This window comes from Ranitomeya variabilis, chromosome 2 (genome assembly GCF_051348905.1).
Source record: "Ranitomeya variabilis isolate aRanVar5 chromosome 2, aRanVar5.hap1, whole genome shotgun sequence".
In the NCBI taxonomy this organism is placed as follows: Eukaryota; Metazoa; Chordata; class Amphibia; order Anura; family Dendrobatidae; genus Ranitomeya; species Ranitomeya variabilis.
In genome coordinates this window covers 646,700,603-646,727,645 of record NC_135233.1, presented here as the reverse complement: position 1 = coordinate 646,727,645, position 27,043 = coordinate 646,700,603, and the positions used below count along the sequence as shown (strand labels likewise).

The 27,043-nt window shown below is 46.1% G+C and overlaps 1 protein-coding gene across 1 annotated transcript in view; it reads right to left on the bottom strand.

Annotated features, from left to right (window-relative positions):
* Window positions 1–27,043, bottom strand: part of SLC22A3 (solute carrier family 22 member 3) — a 570,890-nt gene that overhangs the window by 67,968 nt on the left and 475,879 nt on the right. Inside the window, exons 7-8 of the mRNA XM_077289157.1 lie at window positions 17,774–17,988; window positions 8,149–8,257 (exon numbers count right to left, since the gene is read on the bottom strand). Coding sequence (XP_077145272.1) covers window positions 8,149–8,257; window positions 17,774–17,988 — 324 coding nt within the window. The remainder of the gene's footprint in view (window positions 1–8,148; window positions 8,258–17,773; window positions 17,989–27,043) is intronic.

Below are 27,043 nucleotides of genomic sequence, written 5' to 3'. Positions count from 1 at the left end.
TGTGACTGGACGCAGCCGACTTCTCTTAAGAGCCTTCAGAAATTTTTGGGCTTTGCTAATTTTTATCGTCGATTCATAACTGGTTTTTCTAGCGTGGTCAAGCCTTTGACTGATTTGACTAAAAAAGGTGCTGATGTTGCCGATTGGTCTCCTGCTGCTCTGGAGGCCTTTCGAGAGCTTAAGCGCCGCTTTTCTTCTGCCCCTGTGTTGCGCCAGCCTGATGTTTCACTTCCTTTTCAGGTGGAAGTTGAGGCTTCCGAGATTGGAGCGGGGGCGGTTTTGTCACAGAAAAGTTCAGATGGTTCAGTGATGAAACCTTGTGCGTTCTTTTCTCGAAAATTTTCGCCCGCCGAGCGAAACTATGATGTTGGTAATCGGGAGCTTTTGGCGATGAAATGGGCATTCGAGGAGTGGCGTCATTGGCTTGAGGGTGCTAGACATCAGGTGGTGGTCTTGACTGATCACAAGAATTTGATTTATCTTGAGTCGGCCAGACGTCTGAATCCTAGACAGGCGCGCTGGTCGTTGTTTTTCTCTCGGTTTAATTTTGTGGTCTCGTATCTGCCAGGTTCTAAAAATGTGAAGGCTGATGCCCTTTCTAGGAGTTTTGAACCTGATTTCCCTGGTGATTCCAAACCTACGGGTATCCTTAAGGATGGGGTGATATTGTCTGCTGTCTCCCCTGACCTGCGACGTGCTTTACAAGAGTTTCAGGCGGATCGGCCTGATCGTTGTCCGCCTGGTAGATTGTTTGTGCCGGATGAGTGGACCAGTAGAGTCATCTCGGAGGTTCATTCTTCTGCGTTGGCAGGTCATCCGGGAATTTTTGGTACCAGGGATTTGGTGGCTAGGTCCTTCTGGTGGCCTTCCCTGTCTCGGGACGTGCGTATTTTTGTGCAGTCTTGTGATGTTTGTGCTCGGGCCAAGCCTTGTTGTTCTCGGGCTAGTGGATTGTTGTTGTCCTTGCCTATTCCTAAGAGGCCTTGGACACACATCTCTATGGATTTTATTTCTGATCTCCCTGTTTCTCAGAAAATGTCTGTCATCTGGGTGGTGTGTGACCGTTTTTCTAAGATGGTTCATTTGGTACCTTTGCCCAAGTTGCCTTCCTCATCTGAGTTGGTGCCTCTGTTTTTTCAGAATGTGGTTCGGTTGCATGGTATCCCGGAGAATATAGTTTCTGACAGGGGATCTCAGTTTGTGTCCAGATTTTGGCGGGCGTTTTGTGCCAGGATGGGCATTGATTTGTCTTTTTCGTCTGCATTTCATCCTCAGACGAATGGCCAGACGGAGCGTACTAATCAGACCTTGGAGACTTATTTGAGGTGTTTTGTGTCTGCTGATCAGGATGACTGGGTCACCTTTTTGCCGTTGGCAGAGTTTGCCCTTAATAATCGGGCCAGTTCTGCCACTTTGGTTTCCCCTTTCTTTTGCAATTCGGGGTTCCAGCCTCGTTTTTCATCTGGTCAGGTGGAATCTTCGGATTGTCCTGGAGTGGATACTATGGTGGACAGGTTGCATCGTATTTGGGGTCAGGTGGTGGACAATTTAAAGTTGTCCCAGGAGAGGACTCAGCATTTTGCTAATCGCCATCGTCGTGTTGGTCCTCGTCTTCGTGTTGGGGACTTGGTGTGGTTGTCTTCCCGTTTTGTCCCTATGAGGGTCTCTTCTCCTAAGTTTAAGCCTCGGTTCATCGGTCCTTATAGGATTTTGGAAATTCTTAACCCTGTGTCTTTTCGTTTGGACCTCCCAGCATCCTTTGCTATCCATAATGTTTTCCATCGGTCGTTATTGCGGAGGTATGAGGTGCCAGTTGTGCCTTCTGTTGAGCCTCCTGCCCCTGTGCTGGTTGAGGGTGAATTGGAGTACGTGGTGGAGAAAATCTTGGACTCCCGTGTTTCCAGATGGAGACTTCAATATCTGGTTAAGTGGAAGGGCTACGGTCAGGAGGATAATTCTTGGGTTTCAGCTTCAGATGTTCATGCCTCTGATTTGGTCCGTGCCTTTCATAGGGCTCATCCAGATCGCCCTGGTGGTTCTTGTGAGGGTTCGGTGCCCCCTCCTTAAGGGGGGGGTACTGTTGTGATTCGGTTATTTGGCTCCCCCAGTGGTCGCTTGTGGTACTGGTGTCTTGTGAGCTTTTCACCTGTTTCTATCAGGATGTGGGAGTTTCCTATTTAGCCTTGTTCCTCAGTCATTCCAATGCCGGCCATCAATGTAACCAGAGTCTTTCTGTTGCATGTACCTGCTCCCAGTCTGCTGACCAGCTAAGTTGGACATTTCTGTCCTTAGTCTATTTTTGTATGTTTTGTCCAGTTTGCAGTTATGTGATTCTCTGCAGCTGGAAGCTCTTGTGGGCTGAAATTGCCACTCCGGTGCCATGAGTTGGCACATGAGTTTAAGGTAATTTCAGGATGGTTTTTGATAGGGTTTTGTAGCTGACTGCGAAGTCCACTATTGTATCCTTCTGCTATCTAGTTAGTGGGCCTCGCTGTGCTAAATCTGTTTTCATACTACGTTTGTCTTTTCACCTTAACTCACCGTTATTATATGTGGGGGGCTACTATCTCCTGTGGGGAATTTTCCTCTGGAGGCAAGCCAGGACTGTGTTTCATCTATTAGGGGTAGTTAGTCCTCCGGCTGGTGCGAGACGTCTAGCAAAAACGTAGGCACGTTCCCTGGCTACTATTAGTTGTGTGTATAGGTTTAGCATCGCGGTCAGCTCTAGTTTCCATCACCCGAGAGCTTGTCCGTTTTTCTATGTTTCTGATGTTCCCCTGCCATTGGGAACCGTAACAGCCCCGTTCCTGCGCTTCGGCTCTGACGGTGCCCGGCCACAGTTCCCCTCTGAGCCCTTTTCCTTACTCTGTGCTTCTTTTCTCTGTTGCTTCACTACATCCAACCTCTCGGGTTCACTTCCTTTCCCTGGAGCTGCAGCTAAGTCCTGGCTGCATGGCTTCGCTCTCTGCTCTCCACTCCTCTCACTTCACTGTCTGCTCCAGACTGATCTAACTCCTCCTCCAGACCAGAACACTTAAAGCTGGGGAAGCTCCCCTGAATCCAGGTTCAGAGCTCCCCCTTCTGACCTGGATTCAGAATGTGCTATATGTAGCTGCTTTACCTAGTAAAGGGAATCCTCCTTGCCTCCAAGCATGATATCGCCCTCCCCGAAAGGAATGCAACATCACTGTAACTACTGGTTACCTGGGGTGATACATACGCATGGTTTTTTATCCATTTTCCTTGTATGCATGGCTCCCCTTCCATGTTCTTGTATGCATGGCTCCTTTAAAAAGAAAAAAAACACATCCTACTTACCTTTCCTGCGCGCCCTTCCTGCATCTCGTTCCATGCCAGCAGCTCCTCTGGCCGAGTGATCACATGTCCCGGCTCATTAAGGTAATGAATATTCACTCTAAGCCTATGGGAGTGGAGAGAGGTGATTTTTTATTACCTTAATGAGCGGGGACATTTGATCACTCGGCCAGAAAAGCTGCTGGCGCGGAACGAGATGCAGCGAGGGCGCGCAGGGAAGGTAAGCAGGATGTGTGCTGGAGGCCGGGGGCTGCGACTGTAACTGTGCTCGCTATGAGAGAAATGAATATTCACTGCCAGCGCAGTGAATATTCATTTCTCTTTAGCAGTGGGCACAGGTTTTAGCCGCAGCCGCCGGCTCCTGCCTCTGTGACCCTCTGCTTTGCCCCTCCCGCTCCCCCGCTGTCTTTCTGGGACAATGACTCGTGTATAAATCGAGGGGGGCATTTTCAGCACAAAAAAATGTGCTGAAAAACTCAGCTAATACACGAGTATATACAGTATTCTGTATATACACTGCATAGTACCACTTCTCCTGTCCTATATACTGGGTGTGATTCTCAGTATCTGTAATATCCTGATAATATACACTGCACAGTGCAACATCTTCTGTCCTGTATACTGGGTGCAATTCTTAGTATCTGTATTATCCTGTGCATATACCCTTCACAGTACTACTTCAACTGTCCTGTATATGTGTAATTCTCAGTACCTGCATTATTCTGATAAAATATACTGCACAGTACTATTTTCCTGTTCTGTTGTTGGAGAGGCGACATGAGACTTTGTGAGGGTCAGTATTGTTTTTTTATTATTTCTATTCCTATGAGCCTTTGGATAAGGGATAACTTTCCATTCGCTGGGGATTCGATGCTGGGACCTCCACGATCCCGAGAATCGGAGCTCTGAACAGCACCATGCAAATAGAGATGTGGTCAATCATACGCACTGTGGCACCATTCACATGTGGCTCTTCAAATAACTCCTTTAGAGGGGTATGGCCAAGTAAAGCAAAATTCAGTGTTTGGTGGTGGGGAGTGTTATAGTATGTTGACTGGACGGGTCTGTGTGGCAGGGCAGCTTTTTTGTCTCAGTCCAGCCCTGCCCCAATGTATTTGTGTCCATTTAAAGTTCTCAAAATATTTGAGGTATTTCCATGTCATCAGTGCGGGTCCTGATCAATGACTACCTTTTCCAAGCATTCTCTATCTCTAAGCACTAGGCAATGTTGTCCCTTGTCGAAATTATTGTTTATTCTTACTATGGAGACATTACTCCAGAATCTCAGAGCATGCAATAGGTACAGAAGGGTGAGGTGTGGAGGTCTTAAACACAAAACAACATTTTGCCTTGCTGAGAACTTGCCTTTGCTCATCTCTAGCCGCTGCTGCTTTGGAAATTTTAGAAAGATACAGGAAAATCACTAATTTCAAGGTCAAAATGGAAAAACCTGCATTTACACTGCAAGATTATCGTGATTGATGATTCCTAGGAAAGCTCGTTTGAAGATAATCTTGCAGTCTAAACAAGATGTAAAATGCTCATTCATTGGGTGAAATAATATTTTTGTTTCCACAAGAGATCATTGTTCTTGGCAGTGCATTGTCTTGTGTAAACAGAATTTGCAATGCTGAGAACCATGGCAGACTTTGTGCACAGAGTGAGCTATTATGGATTGCTCAAGGTGCCGATGAGTAATATTTACCAATCGGCGATCATTTGATGCTGCCGAATTGGGTAATGTAAACCCACGTTAAATTGTAAACACTTAATGACACCCTCTCTTCCAATATAAACACACAAGTTGCCTCCAATTCCCCCCTTGATTGGTCCTGCCATTTTCTACACATTTCCATGGAATTAAAATATCACATAACCTGCGGGCGCTATACAAAAACAACTTTCCTCCCTTGCTGTCAAGCATATCAATGATGCTCTTGTCATGGTTACATTTTGTGCTCAGTAGTTCTCCTGCAGGGCTGCTACCCACCAGACTTCACAATAGCCCTTACACTAATTACATGTGTGTGTAAAAATGGTTGAAGAGCTGGCTTCTCATACCATCAGAATTCACAGACATTTGTGATGCCTGACTTTGCAGGGTGCCACACAATAATTGTATCATAAAGTAAAATTCTGAGCTTTTTATAGTCCTATACTTGCACTTGGGCTAGTTTAAATGGAACCTGTCATGTCATGTCTTGTCATGCTGCCCAAACCATGAGCAGCATGAATCAAAGCCTTGCTGCGTGACTGCAGCCAGATATGTTTTCTCTGAAGTGCTCCGGTGTTTCAGAGAAAACATAGTTCAAAGAGCAGGGCGGGGACCATAGAAGAATACGTGACTAGTCTGGTGCCCCTCCTCCGAATTGCATATGCTCTTGAAACTATGTGCTTATGAGAAAAACATACATGGTTGCAATAATACAGCCAGGGTCTGGTCCATGCTGCCAATGGTTTGGACAACATGAATCGACTGACAGGTTACCTTTAAACTAGCCCAACTGCAGATATAGAGCTATATGTGACATGCAGAAGTAGTGCTAAATGCTGTGCTTCAAAAGCATCCAGCAACTAGAGGGGTTAATGTGACACCCCAGGTTCCTGGTTGTCACAGTGGCATTGCTTTCCTCACGGGGAGAGTGATGTCACGCTTGGAAGCGAGGAAGGATCTTCTTTATCAGGTAAACACAAGCATGCAACATGTTTACGCTCCAGGCCAGAAGGGGGAGCTCTGATCCAGCTTGTGCGTGGATCCCCTATATATATTCTGGGATGGAGGAAAAGTGAGTTAGTTCCTGTCAGGGAGACAGAGGAGAAGGGAGTTGAGGGGCCATGCAGCCACAAGGGTGCTGCAGCTCCTGAAAGGAAAGAGATATAACAGAACACTGAACAAGCTGTAGAGAGCATGGAGGGGAAGAGAAGCACAGGAGAGTGAAGAACTAGGGGATTAGCTGCAACCGAGCTACCACCCTACTGAGCGCAGATACTGGTAGCCGGAAGACCGGGGTTGTGTCATACTCCAAGTGGCACAGCAGAAACCGGCAGGACAGCTGGATTATATGTCACCTGTCCACCTTACACCTGAGGACACGGTAGCGCATAGAGCTCGGGTCATGATAGAGACCCTGTGAAAGGGCTCGAGCTATCTGTTGTACGGGTAGTGTCCTACCAATCTGGAGGACAGAGAGAATATGTGAGGACCTTGTGAGAGGCTTAAGGCAGCAAAGGACTACACCACAGAGCTAGAAAGAAGGCTTCTAACCCTGCCTGATAATGGGGACTCCCAACTCGCTTCCAAACCGACCAGACCATACCTGCACCTGTGATCCGGTACCCTGGACTGTGGCTGCCTGAATCCTTCAGTAAACCAGGTAAAGAGACTGCAAACCTGTGTCCTCTGTTTCTTGCTTTACCACCCACCATCTTCATCTATACACTGGGAGCCCTGGGGACTCAGCTTCACCTGTGGGAAGCTATACCATCTTAGCTGCCATAACATCACCCCAGAGGACCCCTTTAAGCAGCATCAGTCATCACTGAACGAGAAACACAGGTGGCGTCACAAACAAACTTTATTCACAAAATTCCCTTTTACTTGGGCGCCCAGGGCCACGGACTGGGTTGCCACCACCGTGACATCCCCTTTAAGTACCGGACACGGCACCGAGTACCCCACGGCCCTGGCAGGCGTTCCGTTAACACAGTCATAGGAGACAGGGAGTGGTTAGCAGAGCCCCAGGGAGATTGTGGGAAACTTGTTTTCTGTTCTGGCAGCAGCCAAAGGGATGAGTAGTGTGTTTCTGTGATCTGTCTCACAAAAGTTCAGGCAAGTGAACCATGGGGACACAGGATTCCATTACAGAGTGGAGTTGGGCTAACCCCCTGTACTGCTAGTTGAGAAAGTCTATCAGGAGCAGTAAGATAAGGACTAGAAGAAGTTGTGTTACAGGGATATTCTCCCTCAGCAAACCCTCCCCTCTTCTCCATTATACTGTGCTAGAAGGAATGCTGTGTACTACTGTGCTTTTGTTAAGAGTCCTGATCTGTGCTGAACTGTGCTATCAAAGGAGACTGTTAGTCAATGTGCCTATAAGAAGCAGCTGTACTGTTTATAAAGCCTGTGTGTAAGAGACTTGAATTATACTGAATGTGCTGTGACTAGTGTTGAGCGATACCGTCCGATACTTGAAAGTATCGGTATCGGAAAGTATCGGCCGATACCGGCAAAGTATCGGATCTAATCCGATACCGATACCCGATACCAATACAAGTCAATGGGACTCAAGTATCGGACCGTATCCCTGATGGTTCCCAGGGTCTGAAGGAGAGGAAACTCTCCTTCAGGCCCTGGGATCCATATTAATGTGTAAAATAAAGAATTAAAATAAAAAATATTGATATACTGACCTCTCCGACGCAGCCTGCACCTTACCGAGGGAACCGGCAGCCTTCTTTGCTTAAAATGCGCACGTTTACTGCCTTCCGTGACGTCACGGCTTATGATTGGTCGCGTGCCACCCATGTGACCGCGACGCGACCAATCACAAGCCGTGACGTAATTTTCAGGTCCTGAATGCCTAGAATTAACCTAACGGCGTGCTCGTAACATATAAAAAGCTCATAATATCACTTTATGATACAATTATTGTGTAAATATCTAATAGTACAGCTGCTTTAACAGGGTTAGTGAATAGGCTTTAAACCACTTTATACACATTCTGCAAAAAAAGTTGTGGGTTCTAGAGTTGGAACTCACTGCTGATATACATTTATGGCTGATCGTGTCATATTAGCAACATTTCTATGTATCACATTTATGTCCTTTATTACCTCAGTGATGTTGGATATAGTTCCGTATTTATAAAATAAACTATTTCAAAGGCCATGGTGATTCCCAGTCGTCCTAAAGTGGCTAGCGTTATTTTTAGCCACAAATAATCTGCAAATGAATAGATATTTATTAGATTAGAGTCTGTAAAATGTAACAGTGTAATTGTTTCTAAAATCAAGTAAATAGTCTAGTAAGCGGTCGAGTGTGTATGTATGTCTATTTGAAATATACAAAATGGACAATTTATTAGAGATGCCCATGTACCAGCTTTGATCTTTATGAATTTGTCACATCACAGATTCCAAGGGGGGACTGGATTCATCAGAGTTTTTACGCCAGTATTCTGGCTTAAAAATCTTAAAAAGTCACGTAATTTTGGAGCAACTGGAGGCTGAGCTAAAAGATGCTACTTTTGGCTTGCAAACTTCATTTTCAGCCACCTCCGATAAAGTGGGCAGAGCTTGGTCAGGATGGGGTCATGGCAAACACCGTGTTACGGCTAGCGGAACACACCGAGTAAATATAGCTGTTTATTATAAATGGTGCGTTCGCAGCCCGGGGTCCACCGTGCAGGAGGAACCTGCTGCTAGTGAATGGTGGCACTGTTTGGTGGTATAGACTAGCTCTGTTACTTCACAGAGTAGCTATGAGAAGAAAGCACTGCGCCCTGTTAGCCTCACAGGAGCACAAGCTTGCTGCCGAACTGATAGCAGTCAGTGGTTATGCACACACGCAATCTCCTCACCGGAGGTGCCGGAATTCTAGGGGCTTATTTCAGCCAGGTCCCTGAATACATACATACAATCTCCTCACCGGAGGTGCCGGTATTATAGGGGCTTATTTCAGCCGGGTCCCTGAATCCATTCATACATAACCACTCTGGCGCAAAGCACATATTTGGATTGATACTAGCGCATGGCCGTGAGGCTTTTATAGCTGCAGCAAGTACAAGACCTTCCTAGGAGGACCAATGAGAGGCTGCCACAGAGCCTGAGCACCTTCAGGACCTTCCTGGAGAACCAATGGGCTTTGCTGCAGTATCCAAGCATGTGACCCTCAATCTCCAATGAGAGCTCTTACCCTGGGCATGCTCAGAAGGAGAAAAGCAGGACTTAGCCCCAAAAGCGTCTGCTCGCCGCTGCCCAGCACTGGCTTCAATGGCAGAAGCTGGAAAAGCAGCAGTAACCCTTTGAACAGAGTCAGACAGAGCGAGACGCTGGGACCGACGTCTCCTCTGAGCAGACTCCACTGCGGCAGGAGACGAATGGGAGACCGCAGCGGAGATGGCCCGAGATTCCCCCTGTGCAGAGGCGGGAACTTGATCCCTAACATTACCCCCCCCTAGGGCCCCCCCCTTGGACCTCGCTACGCTCGAAGGCAGCAATGAGCTGCGGAGCCTGAATGTGCTCAGCAGGCTCCCAGGACCTGTCCTCAGGTCCATAACTCTTCCAGTCCACCAAATAAATTTTTTTGCCACGTACCACCTTGTACCCCAAAATAGCGTTCACCTCGTAATCGTCCGTAGATGAACCCGATGTCCCGGCAGATGACTCGGAAAACCGGGACATGTATACGGGTTTCAAGAGGGACACATGAAAGGTGTCGGTGATACCCAGGCGTGGCGGAAGGGCTAAACGGTAGACCACAGGGTTAACCTGTTCGAGGACCTTGAAAGGGCCCAAGTAGCGAGGTGCAAACTTAGTGGACTCAACTCGCAGCCTGATGTTACGGGTGGAGAGCCACACCAAGTCGCCAGGAGCAAAGGTCGGAGCGGGGCGCCGATGTGCATCGGCGGAGGACCTCATTCTCTCCTTGGAGGCCCGAATGGCATCCTGAGTGCGGTCCCAAATATCCCGTGCCTCCACAGCCCAGTCTGCCACCCTGGAGTCAGCGGAAGACACGGGCATAGGCACAGGTACCCGCGGATGCTGACCATAGTTAAGGAGGAATGGGGTTTGTCCAGTGGAGTCGGCTACAGCATTGTTCAGCGCAAACTCTGCCCACGGTAGCAAGGATGCCCAGTCATCCTGCCTGGCTGAGACAAAATGTCGCAGATATGTGACCAAGGTCTGGTTGGCCCTCTCTACCAAACCATTCATCTCGGGATGATATGCGGAAGAGAGATTCAACTCAATGCTGAGAAGACGACAAAGCTCTCTTCAGAACCGAGATGCAAACTGGGGACTCCGGTCACTGACAATTTTGTCCGGCAGACTGTGTAGGCGGAAAATGTGTTTTATAAACAACGCTGCCAAGGCCCGTGCAGAAGTTAGCCGTGGAAGCGGTACCAAGTGCATAGGGATAGAGTAACCCAGCTGGTCGTTGTCGAAGATACTTATTTTTGGCGCAGGAGACACATGCCCGAATATAATCTCCGACGTCACGGACCATATGTGGCCGCCAGTACGTCCTCGCCAGCAGTTCAGAATTCCTCTTTGTCCCAAAGTGTCCACCAACCCTGGACGAATGAGCCCAAGAGAGAACCTCTGGTCGCAAATTAATGGGTACAAAAATCTTGCCCGAAGGCACAGACTCTAGCGAAACCGGAGCTACGGTTCTCAGGCTCTCAGAAGGGACAATAAGGCGAGGCTCCCCTTCCTCCTCCTCAGATGACACAACGGAATGAGAGAGGGCATCAGCACGAATGTTCCTCTCCCCAGTGAGATAATGGAGGGTGAAGTGGAACCGGGAGAAGAACAAGGAACATCTGGCCTGACGAGAATTTAGCCACTGGGCTGTTTGCAAATATACCAGATTTTTGTGGTCCGTGAAGACTTGAAAGGGAAAGCAAGCCCCCTCCAAAAGATGTCTCCACTCCGAGAAAGCCAACTTCATTGCTAGCAACTCCCTGTCCCCAATGGAATAATTCCTCTCCGCTGGTGTGACGGTCTTGGAGAAGAAGAAGCAAGGATGCTTCCGACCGTGAGCATCCTTTTGGAAGAGGACTGCTCCTGCACCAACGGATGAGGCATCCACCTCCATTATAAACGGCTTATCAACATTGGGACGATGTAGGATGGGAGCGCTAGCAAAATGAGACTTAATAGAAGAGAAGGCCCTGGAGACCTCTTCAGACCACAATTTGGGATTTGCTCCCTTCTTGGTGAGGGCTACCAAGGGAGCTACCAAAGTTGAGAAGTGGGAAATGAACTGGCGATAGTAATTAATGAACCCCATAAAGTGCTGCACCGCTTTAAGAGAATGGGGTTCTTGCCAGTCCATCACAGCCTGTAGTTTGGCAGGATCCATAGCCAATCCCTGGGCGGAGATGATATAGCCCAGGAAAGGTAAAGACTCTTACTCAAACATACACTTCTCCAACTTTGCATACAGGGAATTTGCTCGTAAGAGGTCGAAGACTCTGCCAACATCTCTCCGGTGGGAGTCAATATCTGGCGAGAAGATGAGAATATCATCCAGATAGACTACGACCGAGGTGGAGAGCATATCCCGGAAGATATCGTTGACAAAGTCTTGGAAAACGGCTGGGGCATTACAGAGTCCGAAGGGCATCACAAGATACTCATAGTGCCCATCCCTGGTATTAAACGCCATCTTCCATTCGTCCCCCTCACGGATGCAAATCAGGTTATAAGCACCCCGCAGATCTAATTTGGTAAATACCCTTGCTCCCCGTAGCCTATCAAAGAGCTCTGAAATCAGGGGCAACGGGTACTTATTCTTAACGGTGATGGCGTTAAGACCCCTGTAATCTATGCAAGGACATAACTCTCCGTTCTTCTTCTGCACAAAGAAGAACCCCGCCCCTGCAGGTGACACTGACTTCCTTAATGAACCCTCTTGCCAAATTCTCCTGAATGTATTGGGACATAGCCTCCTTCTCCGGGAGAGAAAGGGGATAGACACGTCCCCGAGGAGGTTCTGCTCCAGGCAAGAGATCAATAGGACAGTCATAGGGATGGTGAGGTGGAAGGGTGTTGTGAATTCCGTTCTCGGGCTCCCTCCTGTGGTCATGAGTGGTACTTTGTGAGTTCTGTTCATGGGCTCCCTCTGGTGGCTTTTAGTGTTACTGCTGGTCTGTAGCTGGACCCCAGCTGCCTCGTTTCCTGCTAGGCCTGCTGCCTATTTAACTCCATCTGGACCTTTACTTGTTGCCTGCTGTCGTTGTATTCAGTACTGGTTCAGATCTCTCTGGGACTTCCCTTGTGACCTGTCTCCTCGTCGAGAAGCTAAGTTCATGCTAGTCCATTTTTGCTCATTTCTATTTGAAAATGTTTCTCAGTATGTTATGAGTTCAGTCCAGCTTGCTTATATGCTATTTGATTGCTAGCTGGAAGCTCTGGGTTGCGGAGTTGCGCCCCTCACATCGTGAGTCGGTGTGGGGGTCTTTTTGTATTCTCTGCGTGGATACTTTTGTAGTATTTTATACTGACCGCACAGATTCCTTGCTATCTTCTGACTATTTAGTTATTAGCGGGCCTCATTTGCTAAAACCTATTTTCATTTCTATGTTTGTGTTTTCCCCTTAAACTCACCGTTATTATTTGTGGGGGGCTGCTTACACTTTTGGGAAAATTTCTCTGAGGCAAGTAAGGCTTTGTTTCTCTCTAGGGGTAGCTAGTTTCTCAGGCTGTGAACGAGGCGTCTAGGCCGAGTTAGGAACGCTCCACGGCTGCCTATAGTGTGGTTTGATAGGATCAGAATTGCGGTCAGTAAAGTTCCCACATTCCCAGAGCTTGTCCTTATTTTTGGGTATACTTATCAGGTCAGTTCATGTGTTCTAACCACCAGGATCATAACAGAAGGGTCTCCGCAGCCTTTTTGGAGAAGACGTCTGCATAGGACCAATAGCATTTGGGAAGAGAAGAAAGATCTGCGGGTGTCTCAGTGGTGAAAACCTGAACGCACTCTCTCACACATCTGCCCTTACATGATTCACTCCAACCCAAAATCCTCCCAGAGGTCCACTCAGTATATGGGGAGTGGAAACGGAGCCAGGGTATTCCCAGCAGAATCTCGTCCATTCCCTCGGGAAGGACAAGAAGGGAAATAATAATCTCCTGGTGGGAAGGGGACATGGATAACGTGAAAGGGACAGTCTGGTGTGTGATTTGTGTGGGAAGTGTCGACCCATTCACTACTCTAACAGTCACCGGTTTGGTGAACATCACCTGAGGTATTGCATGGCACAGAGCAAAAGCAGAGGACATGCTCCAGAGTCCACACAAAGCTCGACTGTTAGAGAAGATAAGCCTAATGTGATTGTCCATTTAAAGTACAACTTGGAGGAAAATGCCGCATGGTCTAGTGAACCTCCTCCAATGGTTACTAGACGCGATCGTTCTCCTGACCGCCGTAGACATTTATTGGCATAATGTCCTAGTTGTTGGCAATTTTTACAAACCACGGGTACCCGAGCGGGCCGGGAGTTAGGTCCCGCTCGAGAAACCTCCATGGCCTCATGGGAGTTGGACGCTTGAACGGAAGATTCTAGAGGTCTGGCGAAGGTGGGAGCCGGCCGAAACCTCTGCCTACACTGGGTCCGCTCCAACCTCCGATCGTTAAAACGGAGGTCGATGCGGGTAGATATAGTAATGAGCTCCTCCAGTGTGGCGGGAATCTCCTTGGTGGCCACTCCAGCTCTGAGACCAGAGTCCGGAATTGCACGGCGAACTGACTGACCATGGACGAACCCTGTTTTATTGCCAGCAATTGGAGCGCGGTATCGTGGGTGACACGAGGTCCCAAAAAGACCTGTTTCAGAGCGTCCAGGAAAAGAGGAGCACTCTGCACCACACGATCATTACGCTCCCATAGCGGCGTTGCCCACTCCAACGCCCTGCCCGACAAAAGGGATAAAATAAATCCCACTTTCGCCCGTTCCGTAGGAAAACGTGCAGCCAGGAGCTCAAGATGTATGGAGCACTGACTCACGAATCCCCGACATAGCTTACTGTCACCAGCAAACTTGTCTGGAACCGGGAGACGGGATAAAGTCGGAGCAGGGGTGGCAGAGGACAAACTGACTGCAGCTACACTTGCAGCCTGAACAGCGACTGCGGTAACATCCACAGCTGAGGTTGTGCACTCAAGAGCCGCCAACCTACCCTCCAGCTGCTGGATGTACCGCTGTAAACGCTGAACGTCCGCCATTTACTAGCCAGAACCAGGTGCTAGTATTCTGTTACGGCTAGCGGAACGCACCGAGTAAATATAGCTGTTTATTATAAATGGTGCGTTCGCAGCCCGGGGTCCACCGTGCAGGAGGAACCTGCTGCTAGTGAATGGTAACACTGTTTGGCGGTATAGACTAGCTCTGTTACTTCACAGAGTAGCTATGAGAGGAAAGCACTGTGCCCTGTTAGCCTCACAGGAGCACAAGCTTACTGCCAAACTGATAGCAGTCAGTGGTTATGCACACACGCAATCTCCTCACCGGAGGTGCCGGAATTCTAGGGGCTTATTTCAGCCGGGTCCCTGAATCCATTCATACATAACCACACTGACGCAAAGCACATATTTGGATTGATATTAGCGCATGGCCGTGTGACCATGCAAGCCTTTTATAGTTGCAGTAAGTACAAGACCTTCCTAGAAGGACCAATGAGAGGCTGCCAAAGAGCCTGAGCACCTTCAGGACCTTCCTGGAGAACCAATGGGCTTTGCTGCAGTATCCAAGCATGTGACCCTCGATCTCCAATGAGAGATCTTACCCTGGGCATGCTCAGGAGGAGAAAAGCAGGACTTAGCCCCAAAAGCATCTGCTCGCCGCTGCCCAGCACTGGCTTCAATGGCAGAAGCTGGAAAAGCAGCAGTAAGGCTGGAGTCACACATGGCGTAAGACAATACGACACGTATTATACGTCCGTACTACGGCCGTAATACGGAGAAATGTTCCCAAAATATTGATCCGTAGTCAGGGTGTGTCAGCGTATTTTGCGCATGGCATCCTCCGTATGTAATCCGTATGGCATCCGTACTGCGAGATTTTCGCGCAGGCTTGCAAAAGCGACATCTAATGGATTTATGTGCTCAAATGTTCGGGAAAACATATATACAGTATTTATATATATATATATGTCATTGAGACACATATATATATATTCTGTATTTAGATTTCATTCAGCGCGATATCTGTGAACAGCCGGTAATTCAATTGTCGGCTTTTCATTTCTCCTGCACAAACCCGACAGGATATGAGACATGGTTTTCATACAGTAAACCATCTCATATCCCCTTTTTTTTTGCATATTCCACACTACTAATGTTAGTAGTGTGTATGTGCAAAATTTCAGCGCTGTAGCTGCTGAAATAAAGGGTTAAATGGCGGAAAAAATTGGCGTGGGCTCCCGCGCAATTTTCTCCACCAGAATGGTAAAGCCAGTGACTGAGGGCAGATATTAATAGCCAGGAGAGGGTCCATGGTTATTGGCCCCCCCGTGGCTAAAAACATCTGCCCCCAGCCACCCCAGAAAAGGCACATCTGGAAGATGCGCCAATTCTGGCACTTGGCCACTCTCTTCCCACTCCCTGTAGCGGTGGGATATGGGGTAATGAAGGGTTAATGCCACCTTGCTATTGGAAGGTGACATTAAGCCAGATTAATAATGGAGAGGCGTCAATTATGTCACCTATCCATTATTAATCCAATTGTAGGAAAGGGTTAAAAAACACACACACACATGATTTAAAAGGATTTTAATGAAATAAACACAGCGGTTGTTGTAATAATTTATTGTTCTCGCAATCCATTTCCAGGCCCTCGCTTGGCAAAATAATAAACGCACAAGATACATACCTTCTGATGTCAGATCACGTCCCACGAAGTAATCCATCTGAAGGGGTTAATTAATATTACAGGCACGAGCTGCGATAAACCACTCGCTGGTGCCTGTAATCCCCGGGTGCTGAAAGGAAAGCAGGAGCTGTACTTACATTCAGTCGCGGTGAGGCGCCCTCTGGTGGATGTTCTCATGAACTGCAGCTTGGGAACTTTTTCCCACGCTCCAGGTCATATGAGGATATCCACCAGGGGGCGCATCACCGCGACTGAAGGAAATGTAGGTCAATTACCTACATTTCATTCATTCGCCGGGGAATTACAAGCACGAGCACACAGCTGCATTAGCAGGGCTCCTGCCTGTAATATTAGTTAACCCCTTCAGATGGATTACTTCGTGGGACGAGACGGTTCACCAGAAGGTATGTATCTTGTGCGTTTATTATTTTTCCAAGCGAGGGTGTTCCTGATGGATTGAGAGAACAATAAATTATTACAACAACCGCTGTGTTTATTTCATTAAAATCCTTTTTAATCATGTGTGTGTGTGTTTTTTAACCCTTTCCTACAATTGGATTAATAATGGATAGGTGTCATAATTGATGCCTCTCCATTATTAATCTGGCTTAATGTCACCTTACAATAGCAAGGTGGCATTAACCCTTCATTACCCCATATCCCACCGCTACAGGGAGTGGGAAGAGAGTGGCCAAGTGCCAGAATAGGCGCATCTTCCAGATGTGCCTTTTCTGGGGTGGCTGGGGGCAGATGTTTGTATCCAGGGGGGCCAATAACCATGGACCCTCTCCTGGCTATTAATATCTGCCCTCAGGCACTGGCTTTACCACTCTGGCGGAGAAAATTGCACGGGAGCCCACGCCAATTTTTTCCGCCATTTAACCCGTTATTTTAGCAGCTACAGTGCACAAATTTTGCACATACACACTACTAACATTAGTAGTGTGGAATATGCAAAAAAAATGGGGATATGAGATGGTTTACTGTATGTAAACCATGTCTCATATCATGTCGGGTTTGTGAAGGAGAGAGCAAAAGCCGGCAATTGAATTACCGACTTTTCACTAACAGCGCTGCGTATTTCTCGCAAGTCACACTGCTGGTCCGTGTGGAATCCGTATTTTTCTCGCCCCCATAGACTTTCATTGGCGTATTATTTGCGCAATACGCTGACAAACGCAGCATGCTGCGATTTTGTACGGCCGTAGAAAGCCGTATAATACTGAACCGTAATATACGGCTAATAGGAGCAGCCCCATTGAGAATAATTGTGCCGTATGTAATGCGAGTTTTACGTACGTAGTTTTTGCGCTCTTACGTACGTAAAACACGCATGTGTGACCCCGGCCTAACCCTTTGCACAGAGTCAGACTGAGTGAGATGCTGGGACCGACGTCTCCACTGCGGCAGGAGACAAATGGGAGACCGCAGCAGAGATGGCCCGAGATTCCCCCTGTGCAGAGGCGGGAACTCGACCCCTAACACACCGCTCATCAAATCCATAACAAGTGTCGACATTCAGTGTGCGCCAAATCTTATTCTAACATGGACTGGAGAAGAATTTGTGGCAAGGTGTACACTTCTTATCAGGAGCTTCTCATTCATGAATCAGGAGCGTCGGACTCCTGTGCTCTTGAGATTATTTTACTATAAACCCCACAAGGTTGGCAGTTTTTGAAATACCATCCCTAGCTAGTCTTGTACCAATTATTATGTCAAAGTCAAAGTTGCTCAGATCCCATCTGGCATTAAACAAAACATCAGGTTGTGTAGGCAGACATTTATAAAGGGCATTTTAGGTATTGCACCACCACTATAAGGACATAAGGCATCCCACCAACTGATCCCTTCTAATATCTTAGTACCTGTGGATATTGCAGCTGTTATTAAACATGCAATGCCTGCTCCAGCATTACTCAAGGCAAATGGAAGTCTTCTGCCAACACGATCAATAGAGAAGAGAATAAGGAAGGCAGCTGGTAATTCCACAACTGCAGAGATAAAAAAGTCCATATACAGACTTCCAGATACAATCCCCAGCCGCATGACAAGACCTTGGTAGATGACTGCACTTGTGAACCTGCAGGAAACGAAAAGAAGCGGAATGTTGGTAAGTTAGCCACGTGTAATGAAACCGCCATATTCACATACATACAGTATATACAACGGGCCATTACTAATCGAGAGGTAGCCACAACATGCTCAGCAGGGATAGAGATGGTGACACACGATCCCTTACAATGTCCCCATCTCTATCCCTTAATGATAGGTGTATGCAGCCATCATTTTCCCCCGAACAGCCGCTGGTGGAGCCAAACTATGCCTGTTGCTAATAACCTATTAAATGCCGCTGTCAGTCTCAAGTTACAGTGTGTGGCCTGGGGATGCTGGAGCCCTTTGTACCTACCATTACAATGCTTCTATGAAGACCAGCCTCTGCTAGGCATTCATAGGAGACTGATTTTTACTATAAGCTGTAATAAAGTTCAGGTTCAAGTCCCCTAAGGGAACTAAAAAATACAGTAAAAAAGTAAAAATAATATTTTAACCCCGAAGGTATTTTTATTTCTGCGTTTTTGTTTTTTGCTCCCCTTCTTCCCAGATCCATAACAATATGTCTAGGTTCTTTTTTATCTAAGTGGTGAAAAAAGATTCCAAAGTTTGTTTGTTTTTTTAAAAAAACCCACGCCATTTTCTGATACCCATAGCGTCTCCATTTATCGTGATCTAGGGTTGGGTGAAGGCATATTTTTTGCGTGATGTGCTGACATTTTTATTGAAACCATTGCATTTAATTTAATTTTAATGCTATTTTATGGCGATCAAAAAAACGTAATTCTGGCATTTTGACTTTTTCTAATTACGCCGTTTAGTGATCAGGTTAATTCTTTTTTTATATTGATAGAACGGGTGATGCTGAACGCGGCGATACCAAATATGTGTATTTTTTATATTTTTTTACTTGACTTATTTTGAATGGGGCGAATGAGGGTGATTTGAACTTTTATTTTTTTATTTTTTTAATATTTCTAAAGATTTTTAAAAACATTTTTCTTTTACTTTTCGCATGCTTCAATAGACTCCATGGGAGACTAGAAGCTGCAGTACTTTGATCGCCTCTGCTACACACAGGTGATGAGCAGATCGCCTGTGTGCAGCAGAAATGCTCACTTGCTATGAGCGCCGACCACCGGGCGGCGTTCATAGCAATCTGTCTATGAAAACCATAGAGGTCTGCTGGAGACTAGTGATGAGCGAATATACTCGTTACTCAAGATTTCCCGAGCACGCTCAGGTGTCCTCCGAGTATTTTTTAGTGCTCGGAGATTAAGGCTATGTGCACACGCTGCGGATTACTCTGCGGATTTTTCCGGACTGATTTTGGTAAATCCGCAGGTACATCGCACATTTGTTTGCGGATTTTGTGCGGATTCCACCTGCGGTTTTACACCTGCGGATTCCTATTATGGAGCAGGTGTAAACTGCTGCGGAATCCGCACAAAGAATTGACATGCAGCGGAATAAACAACGCTACGTTTCCGCGTGTTTTTTTCCACAGCATGTGCACTGCGGATTTTGTTTTCCATAGGTTTACATGGTACTTTAAATGCATGGGAAACTGCAACGAATCTGCAGCGGCCAATCCGCTGTGGATCTTCAGCAAAATCCGCAGTGTGTGCACATACCCTTAGTTTTCCTCACCTCAGCTGAATGATTTACATCTCTTAGCCAGCTGGATTACATGTAGGGATGCCCTAGCAACCAGGCAACGCCCACATGTACTTATGCTGGCTAACAGATGTAAATCAGTCAGCTGCGGCGATGAAAACTAAATCTCCGAGCACTAAAAAATACTCGGAGGACACCCGAGCGTGCTCGAGAAATCTCGAGTAACGAATATATTCGCTCATGACTACTGGAGAACTCTGGTTGTCATGCCAAACCATCGGTGAACCGCAATCACAAGACGGGTCATCGATGGGCGGAGTTTCCAGCGCACTTGCTGGAAGCGCAAGTTAAATGCCGCTGTCAGAGATTGACAGTGTCATTTAACGGGTTAACAGCCGTGGGTGGATCGCGATTCCACCCGCGTCTGTTGGGGGCACATGTCAGCTGTATAACCCCAAAACATCTTTGAATCGCCACCATATTTGACTGTAGGTACTGTGTTCTTTTCTTTGCAAGCCTCATTTCGTTTTGATAAACAGTAGAATGATGAGCTTTACGAAAAAGCTCTATCTTGGTCTCATCTGTTTACATGACACTTTCCCATAAGGATTTTGGCTTACCCTAGTACATTTTGGTAAACTGCAGCCTAACTTTTTATGTCTCTGAGTCTCCTGCCTTAGCTCTTCATTTAATTCAAATGGCAATGGATAGTTAGCGCTGATATTGATGCACCTTGAGCCTGCAGGACAGCTTAAATTTCTTTGGAACTTGATTGGGGCTGCTTATCCACTATTGCACTATAGTTGCGTTGGAATCTGTCATCAATTTTTCTCTGCCGTCCACATCCATGGAGATTAGCTACAGCGTCATGGGTTGTAAACTTCTTGATTAAGTTGCGCATCATAGACAAAGGAACATCAAGATCTCTGCAGATGGACTTGTTACCTTAAGATTGTTGATATTGTTCAGCAATTTTGGTTCTCAAGTACTCAGACAGTTTTCTTCTCCTCTTTCTGTTCTCCTTGCTTAGGCTACGTTCACATTTGCGTTGTGCGCCGCAGCATCGGCGACGCAACGCACAATGCAAATGTGAACGCATGCACAACGCAGCATTTTGTGACGCATGCGTCCTTTTTTTGCTTGATTTTGGACGCACAAAAAATGCAACTTGCTGCGTCTTGTGCGCCCTGACGCGTGCGCCGCAGCGACGCATGCGTCACAGTGACGCATGCGTCACAAAACGCAAATGCAACGCATGTCTATGCGCCCCCATGTTAAATATAAGGGTGCATGACGCATGCGGCGACGCAGCGGCGCCCGACGCTGCGTCGCACAACGCTAATGTGAACGTAGCCTTAGTGTGGCACACACAGGCAATCAATGCAAACATTCAGTCAACTTCTCCCCTTTTTATCTGGTTTCAGATGTGATTTTCATATTGCCCACAACTGTTACTTTCCACCGGTGAGTTTGAATGAGCATCTCATGCTTGAAACAAAGTTGTTTACCCACAATTTTGGAACGGTGCCAACAAGTTTGTCCTGCCTGTTTTTTCAGGTTTAGGTGAAATTATGACAAACAGAGAAATGATCCAGCTGGAAGTGGAGGCAGTTCAGACTTTGTGGGACTTTATTAGACAACTAAAGCGATAAATAGTTCTTCAAAAAGAAAAATGTTTACATAGTAAACACCCGGCACACCAGTGAGGAGGATCAACGCGTTTCAACTAAGAAGTCTTACTCATGATCTACCATAGTTTTGAAGAACTATTTATCGCTTTAGTTGTCTAATAAAGTCCCACAAAGTCTGAACTTCCTCCACTTCCAGCTGGATTATTTCTCTGTTTGTCTTCATTTGCTGTGGGTGCTCACCCCGTACCGTGCTGGGCGTTGGCAGGTCTGGGGATTTCGTCTAAGACCGGTAAGCTGACTACATTCCTTTTTTCTTAGGTGAAATTATGTCCAATTTGCCTTTTTTCTCCGTTTTTTGTGTTGTTCAGATACACACAAAATAAATAAACATGTGTATAACAAGACATGAAGACGTGTAATTGCAATAATTTTCTGGAAGAAATACTTCATTTTCTGGAACAATTTCAAGGGTGCCAACACTTTCGGCCATGACTATACTTGTTATTTGGTAATTGTATAACTATTATTTAAGTATTACTTGGAAAATGATCTTATAACTGAGATTTCTGTGAGATTTACTGTATATATTCTATCTGTATTTTTTGGCTCTAACAACATCAATTGGGCTCACGCATATGACCAACATTCTGGGGGGCAGCCCAGGTCCAAATCTTACCCTTGGGCCAATAAGATTCTAGTTATGCCATTTGGAGTGAGTTTTCATAATATTTGTCTCCTACTAGAATCAGGGTAAGGGGGGGGGGGGGATCCTGCTGCAGATAGGCACTGGATTGCCAGAAGGAGAGAGAAGCGACTGATTTCCTGAGACACATGTCAAATAATTTGTTATGCATTTTTAAGTTTTAATAGCAATACAAGACAAAGTAAAACCAATGGACAGAAGGTGATTTAGAAAAAAAATACTGAGAATGTTCAATACTTTGTGTCCTTAAAGAGGTTTTCCAATGAACAAAATTAATTTTGAAGTTGATTTTAATTAATACATCTTTGAATAATAACACTGGTCAACAGCATTTTTGGTGCCAAAGATATTTCATCGAATTTAGGGTATTTTTGGGGTGCTGATTCTGAATATGTAATCAGTTTTGCCAGATTGGCTCAAGTTTTTGAGATTTTTGGTATCTTATTTATAGCACTTGTTGGTAAATGCGACGCATCATCTCATTAATTTCTTTGGATTAGTACTTGAACTGAGCAGTTCTCAATATAGTTTTGTGTTAATTAGTGTTCTAAAAGTTTGTTCATAGCTTGATTTTTGCACTAACTTTATGTTGTTGTCTGTTTTCCAGTGAAAAGCATGAACTCATCAAGAAGAAGTTGTCTTAACGATCCAGACTCATTCTGTTACATTTGTGGTGAATACACACTGCCAAAACATAGAAGAAACATAACAGACTTCGTAAAAAAAGTGTATTTTGCCCATTTTGGGGTTATGCTTGGGGACCAAGACAAGTTTTGGGCACACAAAACTATATTGAGAACTGCTCAGTTCAAGTACTAATCCAAAGAAATTAATGAGATGATGCGTCGCATTTACCAACAAGTGCTATAAATAAGATACCAAAAATCTCAAAAACTTGAGCCAATCTGGCAAAACTGATAGCATATTCAGAATCAGCACCCCAAAAATACCCCAAATTCATTAAAATATTTTGGACACCAGAAAATTTTTTTTTTTTTGTTGACCTGTGTAATAATTTCCACAATTGGATGTGTTTAAATAAAATGTTCCTGTGCTGAGGTAATCTTATAAATGTGCCCCTGCTGTGTACTGTCTATGTAATGGCCGTGTCTCACCATGCAGGAACATGGTCTGATCATACCACAGCTCCTGGGCAGGGGAGGAAGCAAAAAAGACTACAGATAACACAGCATGGAATAACAGCTGATTCTTTTTGTGAAATATAGTATTTCCCTTCCTGTTCTTGGAGCGCCCCCAGACGCAGGGCCACGGGGTACTCGGTACCGGGCCTCTCGGTCTCAGTTCTGGGGTTGTCACGGATGCTAGACCCGGTCCGTGACCCTGCTAAGGGGCGTCCAATGAAAGGTGTGATGATGGTGCGTGGTGCAGGTCGCGATGAATAACGAGGACACAGGGTTGCAGTCTCTTTACCTCTTTACTGAAAGCTTCGGGATCCGCAATCCAGAGTACTGCTAACAGGGCTTGCTGAGACCGGCCGATCCGAAGGCACATCCAGAGTTCCCTTTGCAGGTGGAAATCAGTGCATACCTTCTAGCGCCTGTGTGTTGTAGTACCTCCCTGCTGAGCACCACGGGATAGTCCTCACAACTGTTGTGTCTGTTTCTGATGTTCTTCTCTCTCACAACTCGTATCTATTCTGGTGTTCTTTCTCCGTCCCCCAGATGATATGGATAGGACGCACCCGTATGACGGGTAGGCCTGGAGTTCTTCCAGGACCCTAGCGTCGCCCCTCTCCCACAATTGCCCCCTATGTCTGCTTAGGTGATTTAGGTGAGACAGACAACCTATAATTAACTGTCCTGCCGCTGTTTGAAGTATTGCTTGGAGCCTAATACTTCCTCGGCGTTCCGGCCACCGGCTACACGCCTCAGTAGGATGTTGCCTCGATCTTACGGCACGACTCCTACTGGCTTTATCTCCTTTTTGCTGCGATCTCGTTTCTCACTTCTCCACAATATACCTCGCTTCGTTTCCTTCCTTAGGATGCCGCCGCAACGGGTGCAGGCGCGGCTCCGTAACGTTCTGTTCTGTTCGCTAGGCCACTGTCAGGATCCCACCCCTGACAGAGACCCCCCTGAATCATCCCCTGCAACACCCTCTGCCACAGGGTGTTGCCTGGATCCAACCCAGTCAGCTTCTGACTAACTTCCTATCCAGCCCCCAGTTTTACCAGATTGTGAGAAGTGGCCTAATACATAGAACCCTTTGCTCCCCCTGGTGGCCAGAATGTGAAGTGTAAAGTGTGACTGTGATACCTGGTCAGGTGAACTCCTTAAGTGCCATCAGACGTACCATCACTCCCCTTAGTGGCGGAGCAACAGTACTGCAACGACCAGGACTCTAGGGCGCTGCACTTTGTTTTAAAATGTTTTACCTCAAAGAAAGAATCATTTGCAATCGCCTGCTGTAATGTAAGTATACTTTTCTGCTTCGTCCTGTAATGACACTGCCTGGTGTAATAGAAAGATAGCCTAGGGGGCACTAGCGGGAGCGCAGGGAGAGGGAGGAATGAGACACGCTGTGCACACAGGACCTGAACTAGGTTGGTCACGTGATCACTGCAGGGACAATGGGGCGGAGCTATGTCGCGAGAATGGGGAGTCTGCAAGAAATGCAGGACACAGAGTATAAAGACGTAAATGTAGTCAAAGGACAAGCCAAGGGTCGGGAGCCAGACGGGAGCGAGGTACCAAGGGGCAAAACAGCAGATTAGTCAGAGACAAGCCAAGGGGTCAGAAGCCAGGACAGACAGAGAAGTACCAAGCAGAAAACAGGGGCAGTAGTTAGGGGACAGAATCGGGTAATACACAGCAAAGCACATACACACTGAGGCACAGCAATTACAGAGAGTAACCTGGGTCAGCTACCACAAACTGATACATGGAAGTATAACCGGCTTAAAACCCAGAAATCATCAGCATTAAATAGCTGCCCCAGAACCAAAGACGGAGCCAGAACCAGCCCATCCAAAGTCATGACACCTCCCTGCCCAGGAGCTGTGGTATGATCAGACCATGTTCCTGCACGGTCAGACACAGCCATTACACAGTACACAGCAGGGGCACATTTATAAGATTATCTCAGCTCAGGGACATTTTTTTTAAATACATACAATTGTGGAAATGATTATTATTCCAAGATCTATTGATCAAAATGAACTTTGTTCATGGAGCAACCCCTTTAACCCTGCTGTGGAACCATAGGGTTATATAGACTCTAGTGCTGAATACATTGAAATATTTCTAAAACTGGTCAATCTCAGACATTGACCTTCTATGTATTTTCAAGTAACATATTTCTGCTTATGTCGATGATATTTTAATTTGTTTTTCAATTTTGTTTCAAAGTTATTTTCAATTTTCTGTGTTTGGGACTCTCCTGACCCCATAGTACCTTTATTGTCTGACTTTTAAAAAAAAATATTTTCTGTTTATTCACAGGTTTTGTAATATAATTGTAAATAAACAATGGCTAATCACGTCCAAGTGACACCAGCAGTGTTACAGGACAGCGCAAACGGTGCTATGTTTGTCCTCGGTCGAAGGACAAAAAGACGAGATTTGTTTCAAATGACTGCAAGAAGTTCATTTGTGAAGAACATGGCACTATGACGTGCAGTGAATGCATGGCTAAATTTATTCCTAGATCATTCGTCGTCATTATGTTTTTACTAAAATCCACACAGTTGCAGTTATTTCGCATTTTTTTTAATAGAATTTGAATACTTGTAGTTATTAGTGAAGCATTTTGGTATAAATTTCAGTTTGTGTTTGATGATGACAAATAAATCACTTCAAAGTTACGTTTGATTTCATAACTGTGTTTTGAAATGATGACAACATAAAACTTGATTATTCTGAACAGCCAGCATGTTCATTTTAATTAAATATGATGATTTGTGCCTGGGGTCATATAGACCCCATGGTACCAAAGCAGTGATTTTTTTCATGGTTCCACAGCAGGGTTAAAAGCACATGCTGTACTAATGTAACGGTGCCCTGTGTGATAGCTGTAGGCGAGTTTCATGTGTCTGACACCCCGACACGTCACAGACAATTGTGGGTCCTGGCTTAGTGTCAGTGTTGTGAGGGCCTTGTGCCCGTGCAGGCGATCAGTAGCGATGGTATTGGCCGGCCAGGACCATGAGTTCCACAGATTAATGAAGGAGACTTCCGTGCAAACATGGGAACTTTACTGAACTTAATAATTATGTACAAGGAATAGTAGTAGTCCCAGGGCCGGTACAGCACACTGTTTTGCCCTATTTTGTCACTGCCTAGCTTGTCGCCACAGTAGTTCAGTGACTTTTTCTATACCCGCTCAGTGGCTCCACGTCCTAACACTATGGATGCTCTGGATCCACCGCTCGGGACCCTCACTAGTCCCACAGTCTCAGTCCGATTTAGGTCAGTACCTTCGGCATTTATCAAGCTCAGGGTTGCTTCTTGCCATCCTATCCAAGAACTCCTTTAAGGTGAAAAGCCGCTCTGTCTCTTCTGTCAGTTCCCATCTCCTTCTAGCTGTGGATCACCCTTTAGCAGCACTGCACACTCCTTGCTCTCCAACTTTTCACTGACTCTATTCAGGAAGTAATCTGCCTTGCCTGTCACTATTCCCTACCACTGTGGGCTATTCCCAAATATTAACTATATCATTACTCTCTCTGCCTCTGCCGGCTACCCGTGGCTGGGCAGACTACAACTCCATACTAGCAATGTAAAACATCTCTATACACTAAACCTTTTACACTTATAATTCTTATCATATACTAACACATCCTGTACTGCACACTGCTTACATTACTTAGGCAAACATCTTATACTTCACGTTACACAAGATGCAGGCCATTATTCAGATTACCCATCACATCTTACACAGCACTGATGTCATCAAGGTGGAGCAGGGCAATATGTCCATCTCCTTACACTTACAAATCCTGCTAAATTTAAAAAAGGGCACAGAAGTCTGAATCTATAAGAAATGAAAATGTAGCAAATATTCCAGTGCTTGTCATTTTACAAAGGTATTTAATGCTTTCACTAATGATTAACATCAACAATACAAATGTTAGGCTAAAGCAAAATTGTACAAGAATTTTTAATGTAATTGTG